At 46.2% G+C, this 9,513-nt stretch overlaps 1 protein-coding gene across 1 annotated transcript in view; it reads left to right on the forward strand.

Annotated features, from left to right (window-relative positions):
- The window catches only part of SLC35F3 (solute carrier family 35 member F3), a 119,203-nt gene that overhangs the window by 103,993 nt on the left and 5,697 nt on the right, over positions 1–9,513 (forward strand). The window contains exon 4 of the mRNA XM_025213783.1: positions 2,599–2,724. Within this exon, the coding sequence (XP_025069568.1) occupies positions 2,599–2,724 (126 nt within the window). The remainder of the gene's footprint in view (positions 1–2,598; positions 2,725–9,513) is intronic.

Below are 9,513 nucleotides of genomic sequence, written 5' to 3' on the forward strand. Positions count from 1 at the left end.
GCATATTGGCAAAGCAGCATGTGGAGAACAGCACTGCCATAGGCTGTGCCTGTTGTATAGACAGTGAAATTTAGTCTCAAGGCAGCTGGTCCAGCATCTTGTATAACCACAAGTAGCTTCCAGTCTCATAATGAGGCATTCCCTTTACCTGTCCAGTCTATTAAAACTTCCTTTCTTCCTGAAGCATGGAATTAAGCATGTATGATGCGCAGTCCTCTCTTATTTGTTGAACCAATATGTTTAGAAGACAGGCCTAAAGTCTTGGTAAAGAGAAACTAGCAAACTCTCCAGGAGTTTCCGGGAGTCTCTAATGTTGATTTTAACTCTTTTTTTGTCCTTTTACTTCCAACTTCTGGGCTGGCCAAAACACCATGCTCAATCCCTTCCAAGAGGAAGGTGCATTATAACTATGAGGCTTCTAAGAAGCAGGAAACCATCCTGCCCAACTCATTCTTCTCTGCCTACCTCTCACCACAACATCACATCCATGGTGCACACAGCCAGTTTTCTCAGATAAGTAGCCCCTCCCCCAAACTGACTGAAGTATATCCGACATTCACAGGTTGAAATTTTCAACCTCTCTAAGTGACATAGGAGCACAAGTGGTACTGAGAGATGGCTGGATTTGCACATCTAAGTCACTTAGGCTCGGTTCTTCAGCTGCATTTAGGCAACTGACTCCCACTGAAATTCACGGTATGAATGAGGGAAGTCATTGGATTCAATTAAGTTGAAGGCCTCGGGCCCATCTGAAAATCCTACTCAAAATACCAGCATTTGCTTTAGTAATAAATTCTAGATCCCTATTTACAGCTGAAGACTTTGACTAGCTGACCTGCGACATCCTTAAATCTACCTTATTTTTCTATTTTTTTCCAACAAGTTTATTTTCCCTGCTATCTCCTCTGAATTCAAATACATTTCTGCAGGCATTAGGGAATTCCTAGGTGTTACTTGAGTATTACTGTCAAATGAATCCTGCAGTGGCTGTCTAACTCAGAGACTTTGTGACAGAGATGAAATTCCCTTTTCAGATTATTAAGACGCTGATGCTCTGAAAAACAGCTCTTCCCCTTGCCAGCTATACTGAAATCAGATGTAGTCTCTTTGTCACTGTGCTTGCAGCTCCCCATTCCAAGTGCTGCTCTCATCCTCACCCTAGAGGTGTACCTGATAGAGTTTGTGCCCCAGGGTGCCAGAATGGAGGTGGGGGCTCAAGGCTCTGGCTACACAGAGAAGAGTGAATGGAGAATGGAGGTGTCACTTCTAAGAGCCAGGTTAACCCTTCAGGCTAGGGACAGACATTCAGAAAGCCTGAGCCTGAATTGATTCAATCTTTGCAGGTTAGTCTAACCCGCCTAGATCAAATCCATTTGCAACTGCACAGACATTCTCTCTGGACTGAAGAAATGCAGGCACATGCCTGCAGTGGCTCAGGCTAGAAGCCGAGCACTAGAGCAGCCCTCCCTTCCCTTCCAAAGTGCTGAGCTGAAGGAGGGGTGTGGCCAAGCCCCAGCAGGACGCTCTGATTTGGGAGTGGTATAAAACCCCACCCTGCCTGCACTGTCCTGGGTTTTCCCCCTCTCGCTGCTCAAGAGGCAAGAGTATTGCTAGACCCCAGCCCCTGGCTAGCACTCTGAGGCAAAGGGGAGGTGTGCAGTGCATGCATCTGTTGATGATACTGAGCTTTTCAATCTCCCTCTCCCTGCTTCTTCAAACTGTCTGCAAACCTGACAGGTGAGGGAGACAGCAGGGGGCTCATAACACAGCATTTATTAGCCCATCAACAAAACAAAAGCCTCTTGCATTAGTTCAAGCTCTTCTTAAACAGTTTTTTCCAAGGAAGGAATGGAGGGACATTACCAGCTGACCTGTTGATTAGCTCCAAAAAGCCATAAGCAGACACTGTTCCATCTGCCTGTCCCAGTGAAATTGGAGACACACACAGCCACCTCTCACTATTAGCTAGCATACCACATGTCTAGAGTCCATGGGACTGGGGTCTGTGCTGTGGGAGATGGGAGGGAAGAAGGGAGGGAGGGGCTTGAGCAGCGAGCAGTGATGGGGGTGGGGCAAAGGGAAGCCAGGCAGACGCTGCTGTGCCTCCAGAGCTCCAGCTAGGGAGCACAGTGGTGGGGCTAGCCCTGTTCTCTGGAGCAGAGAGCCCAGCCCAGCCCAGCACAGGCCAGGGCTGCACCTGGGATTCTGGGGGACTCTGGTTTAACTTAAACCAGGAAGGGGTCTGGGACAGACATTGCATAAACCAGTTTGACCCAAATCAGTTAACTCTGATACTACATTCAACCAGGTTTATCTTAAACCAGTTTCAACCATTTTGAACCTGGTTTATGTGCACTGAATTTAATTTGGCTTCATTTGGCTTGAGCCCCCTGCCTCCATTCCAGTGCCTCCTTAACTGAGTGCCGGGGACTGCTCATGCCATTTACAGCATGCATGCTGCAGGCTGCCCACCTCTGGTATAGTAGATAAGGATGAAGCAAATGATAGAAGTATGTTAAAATGTCATTTAAATGGCTCTTTAATATTTTGACTATCTAGGGTTGTTAAATAATGCTTACTATTTTTGTTTCCATCCAGATTGTGGCTGCTATATTTGCTATCGCAGGGATAGTCATGATGACTTATGCGGATGGATTCCACAGTCATTCAGTTATTGGAATAGCACTTGTTGTGGGATCTGCCTCAATGTCTGCTCTTTATAAGGTAAATAGACACGCATCTTTTGGGGCTATGAGATGCCCCATCCACACTATTAAGTTTAGTTGTTACCAACTTAGCATCAAGTTCTGTAGCGCTTGCTGTTTTAAAGTCTTAAGGAGATTAGACATGGCACGCCCTTTTTGTGGACACCTGATACAAGCACAAAGACCACTTTAATACTGGAGCTAAGCATTCACTTATGTAAACATTATCAGTCCCCAATGAGAAGCAATACATGCCTACTGGATAGGGGAGGCTCACCTCACCTTCTTTGATGCACTTCAGCCAGAGCTACAGATGCCTCACATCTCTTAAGATAAGGCCACCTCTGTTTAGGTGCCAGATTTTAGACACTCAACTCTGTAAATGTTGTCCAAAGACTTTTTTTCCCCCTGGGATCTTAGCTTCTTTTTAAGTCTCTGTGGATGCAACTATGCAAAATGCTAACTGCGCAGCAGCCTAATTTCACTGTGCATTAGCGTGCATGGCAAAAACCATGCTAATACACTAATGTTCAGTAGTATTAGGCTACTGCGCAGTTAGTGTCACTACAAAGCCATGCACCGGCACTACTGGACAGTAGCACCAGTTACTGTGCACTGATGTAGTACTTTGTTATACAAGTACTAAACTTAATGCGCGGTAACTATGGGCATATTAATAAATGTGTAGATGTGCCCTGTGTCCCCTTCCTTCTTGGACTTCTATTCAGAAATGTCCATAGCACCTGTCAAACTTTAGACATTGTGCTAAAGGAGGAGAAAGCTTACATAATTAAAATTAAGACTCATGCTTATATACCTGGCTGAATCAAAACCTGAGGATTCACTCTTTGTGAGGTTGCCAGCAAGACTTCCAAAGAGTCCTAGAATCATAGAAAATTAGGGTTGGAAGAGACCTCAGGAGGTCACCTAGACCAACCCCTTGCTCAAGGCAAGACCATCCCGAATTAGATCATTCCAGCCAAAGCTTTGTCTAGCTGGGTCTTAAAAACCTCCAAGAATAGAGATTCCAAAACTTCTCTGGATAACCTGTTCCAGTACTTTACTACCGTCCTAGTGAGAAAATTCTTCCCAATATCTAACCTAAACTCCCCTTGCTGCAACGTGAGACCGTTACTCGGTGTTCTGTCATCTGCCACCAGTCTAGCTCCATCCTCTTTTGAGCCCCACTTCAGGTAGTTGAAAGCTGTTATTAAATACCCTCACAGTCTTCTCTTCTCTAGACTAAATAAGCCCAGTTCCCTCAGCCTGTCCTCATAAGTCATGTGCCCCCCTCACCATTTTTGTTGCCCTCCACTGGACTCTAATTTGTCCACATCCTTTCTGTAGTGGAGGGCCCAAAACTGAACACAGTACTTCAGTTGTGGCCTTACCAGTGCTGGATAGAGGGGAATAATCACGTCCCTTGACCTGCTGGCAGCGCACCTACCAATGCAGTCCAGTATGCCATTAGCCTTCTTTGCAACAAGGGAACACTGTTGGCTCATATTCAGCTTATTGTCCACTGTAACCCCCAGGTCCTTTTCTGCAGAGCTGCCTCAGCCAGTCAGCCCCCTGCCTGTACTGGTGCATGGGATGGTTCCGTCCTAAGTGCAGGACTTTGCACTTGTCCTTGTTGAACCTCATAAGATTTTTTTGGCTCAATCCTCCAATTTGCCTAGGTCACTCTGAATCCTAGCCCTGCCCTTCAGTGTATCTACCAGTGTTCCCCCTAAACTGTGCGACGTGCACGGCCACACACGCCTGCTCATGCCGCACTACTACAAGGCACACCTGCACAGTCACACACGCCACACAGCTTAGAAGGAACAGGTATCTACTATTCCCCCCAGCTTGGTGTCATCTGCAAACTTGCTGAGGGTGCACTCTATACCATCTTCTAGTTAATGTTGAAGACATTGAGTACAACTGGCCCCAGGACCAACCCCTGGGGCACTCCACTTGATACTGGCTGCCAACTAGACATTGAGCCATTGATTATTACCTTCCCAGCCTGATGATCCAGCCAATTTTCTATCTACCTTACAGTCCATTCATCCAGCCCACACTGCCTTAGCTTGTCTGCAAGAATGTTGCTGGAGACCATATCAAAAGCCTTGCTAAAATCAAGGTATGCCACATCCACCAGTCTCCTCCCATCCACAGAGCCAGTCACCTCATCATAGAAGGTAACCAGGTTGGTCAGGCATGACTTGCCCCTGGTGAATCCATGCTGACTGTTCCTAATCACCTTCTTCTCCTGCAAGTGCTTTCAAATGGATTCCTTGAGGATCTGCTCCATGTTTTTTCCAGGGACTGAGGTGAGGCTGACTGGTCTTTAGCTCCCTGGATCCTCCTTTATCCTTTTATTAAGTATGGGCAGTATGTTTGCCCTTTTCCAATCATCCGGGACCTCTCCCGATCACCATGAGTTTTCAAAGGTGATGGCCAATGGCTCTCCAATAACATCAGCCAACTCCCTCAGCACCCTCAGATTCATCCCTTCTAGCCCCATGTACTTATATATGTCCAGCTTTTCTAAATTGTCCCTAACCTGTTCTTTCACTACTGTTGGTGGCTCTCCTCCCTAAACTGTGCTGCCTGGTGCAGTAGTCTGGGAGCTGACCTTGCCTGTGAAGACAGAGGCAAAAAAAGCATTGAGTGCTTCAGCCTTTTCTGCATCCTCTGTCACAAGGCTGCCTTCCCCATTCAGTAAGTGACCCGCACTTTCCCTGGTCCTCCTCTTGCTACTGACATACTTATAGAAGCCCTTCTTGTTACCTTTCATGTCCCTTGCTAGCCACAACTCCAATTGCGCTTTGACCTTCCTGACTTCATCCCTGCATGCCCAAGCAATGCTCGTATACTCCTCCCTAGTCATTTATCCAAATTTCCACTTCTTATATGCTTCCTTTTTGTGATTTAGTTTACTGAAGAGCTCCCTGCTAAGCCAAGCTGGTCTTCTGCCATACTTGCTAGTCTTCCTGCGCATCAGGCTGGTTTGTTCCTGCACTCTCAGTAAAGCTTCTTTAAAGTACAGCCAGCTCTCCTGAACGCCTTTCCCCCTTAGACTGGCTTCCCAGGTATCCTTCCCTTGAGTTCCCTGAGTGAATTGAAGTCTCCTTTTCTGAAGTCCAGGGTCCTTACTCTGCTGCTCTCCATCATTTCTTTCCTCAGGATCCTGAACTCAATCATCTTGTCATCACTGCTACCCAAGTTGCCATCCCCTAGTATTCCCCACCAATTCATCCCTGTTTCTAAGCAGCAGGTCAAGAAGAGCATGGCACCTAGTTGGCCACACCAGCACTTGCACCAGGAACTTGTCACCAACACTTTCCAAAAACGTTCTGGATTGCCTGTGCACTGCTGTAGTGCCCTCCCAGCAGATGTCAGGGTGTTTGAATTCCCCCATGGGAACCAGGGCCTGTGATTGGGAAAGGTCCGCTGTTTGAAGAAAGCCTTATCCACCACTTCCTCCTGGTCTGGTGGTCTATAGCAGACCCCCACCACAACATCACCTTTGTTGCTCTCCCCTCTAACCTTAACCCAGAGACTTTCAACAGGCCTAACTCCAGTTTCATGCTGGAGCTCTGAACAATCATATGGCTCGTCTACATGAAGTGCAACTCCTCCTCTTCTCCCCTGCCTGTCCGTCCTGAACAGTTTATACTCATCCATGACCATGCTCCAGTCATGCAAGCTCCCACCAAGTCTCTGTTATTCTAATCATGTTATAGTTCTGTCACTGCAAGGACTTCTGATTCTTCCTACTTGTTTCCCAGGCTACGTGCATTTGTGTACAGCACCTGAGGTAACTAGTTGATTGCCTTGATCTCTCAGGAAGTATGAGAGCACTTCCCCTGTTGCCCCCTCTTGCTTGCTCTTCCTCCAGGTCCCCAACTTCCCCACTTACCTCAGGGCTTTGGTCTCCATCCCCCGGCAAACCTAGTTTAAAGCCCTTCTCACAAATGTTCCTGTAGGAACAGGGAAATGGAGCTCAGCTACTACAGCACAAATGTAAATGACTGGAAAAACATTTTCATAACCCCCAAACTTGGAATCATTCCCTCTTTATCTGTCAGCAAGGAGGAGTAACAGGACACAAGCATACTGGGTTGGTTTGTTTCTATTAGCCTCCTTTAGCAGCCCCCAAATGTCATGGTACCTGACCAGCAGCACCTCCCCATTTTTGCACCTTTCACTCTTCGGTCCTTTTAGTTCTCTTCTGCTAGTGAATCTGCACTAGAACCTGGGTATTTATGATGTCTGACACATAATTCAGATAATACCACATTGCTGGGGATGCATTTACTTTTGTTTCCACGATGTTAATCAGTTCTTCTTTTGTTCAGAACAGGCAGTTAAATGCAGTTGCTGTCACTGAAAACAGGAACAGCCAGAAATTAAAACCAGTGCCCTCCTAGTCAGTTCAGACATCACAGAATTGTTTTCCTGCCTTGGGCCTTTGTTAGTTGGTGGCCAAAGGGGCCTATTAAGATGTAAATGTCATACAAGTCACATGGCCGTGCAGCAGAAAACAAGCAGCTGGCACTGGCCCATCCTTTCCTGCAGCCCCTTCCTTAATGATCTGCAGTCAGATCGTTTCGTCTACACACGATCAAAGCCGCCTTCCTTTTCTGTCTGCCATTGTTCTCATTCTCTGTCTGTGCTCAGTGATGTCCCCAAGCAGGTTTTCCTGAAGGTATCATATGCAGAACACCTGGAATTCAAGCCATAAATACATGAACAGCATATCTCAGAAAAGGCCCAAGAGATAAAATAGGTTGTAACTAAGTAACACAATCTATCAGACTGAGGTGAATGTGCTCTACCTTGGGAAACACCCCTGGTTCCAAGCCAAGAGAACATCTCCCTCGGGTGAAGTAGTTTCCACCAGTGACACCTGCTCATTTGTGCACAGCTGGTCCAAGGCTGTCACCTGCCTCTGGGCCTCTTCTGTTTCTCCTGTGTCTTCCTTTCTGCAATAAGGTGGGCCAAGTCCCTCTGTGAAGCACAAAGGAATGATGGTCCCCAGTATCCCTCAGGACAAGTCTCTTCATTTCTCTAGGGACAACAGGAACAGTTTCCTGGCTCTCCATTAAGGGAAGTGCACTAAAATCGTACTGGCATGCACTGAAAAGCACTTTCATCATCTTAAAGATAACAAGCTGCTTTCTGCTCCAAATACCCCATGCTTGTGCCAGGTTAATTCAAAATAAGATTTTGAAGCTTCACTCATCCCACTGAGCCTCATGCTGTAAAAACGCATCCCTTTATTGAGTTCTGGCTACCAGCATTCAGGACAGGGAATCCTGGACCAAAGTTGTTTCTGATACAACATATAGATTCAGAGAGACTACTGAAGTTGACACAGTCACTCTGGATTTATGTAGGTAAAACAGAGTAGGCTTTGGTTCAGCTGTAACGGCATTAGTTGGTTTTAAAAAATAATAATTTTTGCCTCATCTATCTTTTTCCTCACTAACCAAAATCATGCCAGAAGAGCAAAAAACAAATACCTAACTCTCTTGGTCTCCTTTAAAACATACTGTAGGAATTCTGAGGGAAAGGGGGACTAACTAGTTTAGGAGACTGATCATTAGGATATCAAGCCTTTCAGTGGCAATAGGATTTAATGCTAGTTTGCATACAACTTAGATGAGGAAAGGTGGTTACGATGCTGTGGGGGTCTTTCTCCACTGAGTTCCTAGCAGAGGAGAAAATTCACAGCACAAAAACCACCCTCATAATTCAGGGTAATAAGTATTTTCACTGCAGGCAGCTGAAAGCACAGAAGATTAGGGTAGAAGGGGTGTTGCAGCTGAACTTCCCTCCCATCCTTCATGATACTGATGCTAAGTCAGGGTGGAAGCATGCAACTATGCAGGCAAACTAGCAGGCTAGTTGGGGAGGGAAGTATAAAAATAACAGCACCCCTGGGATGTAATAATAATCCAAGTATAAAATATCACCACCTCTTTCTCCAGATCAAGACTACTGCTCTATTTGTTTCATCACATTTACAGAGCTCCCAAAGGGGTACAAGACATTTTATACATACATAATTCCTAAACAGCAAATGCTGCTAAATTAGAATTAAGACTGTGAGTTCATTTTAAGGAAAAGCTAGGGAATGAAGAGTTTTGGTTAGCCTTATGAGAAACCCAGACCTCTGATGCAAGCTCAGAGCCTGGAGAAGCAATGAATGAACTTCCCAGGGGAGGTCACACACATTTGTTCTCCCTCCCTTCCACCCCAATTCTTTTAATTTTAATTTGTATACATATATACATGAGTACGTATGTGCATGCAGATGTGTGTGTTCACACCCACATTTTATAAAGAGCACTAAGAAAAATGGAATGAAGAGCCTGCATTGGAGAAGCCACCATTCCTTCTAGAAAGTTCTTTCTTCCTGTTAACAAGATAAAGGCTAAGTACAGAGAGTCAAAATGTCTGAGGCTGAATTGATTCAGTTTTTGCAGGTTAGTCTAAGCTGCAAAGAATGAACCACTAAGCAAGTGAACAGGCATTAATTTTTGATTCAGGAAATGCAGCCACATGTCTGTAGTGGCTCAAGCCAGAAGCCGTGGGGCACTAGAGTACAGCTGTCTGGCACGTAGCCAGTATGGGCTGTGTGTTCACTTCCTCTTCCTGCTGCCCCTGAGGTCTCTGGGATTTGCAGTCCAGACTCACAGCCAGGGTTGTCCCTGGGTCAGCAGGGGGGCAAATCGGGCTCCATGCTTTGGGGGGCCCTGCAGAGCCAGGTGGAGTGGCCATGGTGACTCCACGCTGCCACCAGCTTCATGTC

This window comes from Alligator sinensis, unplaced genomic scaffold (genome assembly GCF_000455745.1).
Source record: "Alligator sinensis unplaced genomic scaffold, ASM45574v1 scaffold93_2, whole genome shotgun sequence".
NCBI lineage: Eukaryota > Metazoa > Chordata > Crocodylia > Alligatoridae > Alligator > Alligator sinensis.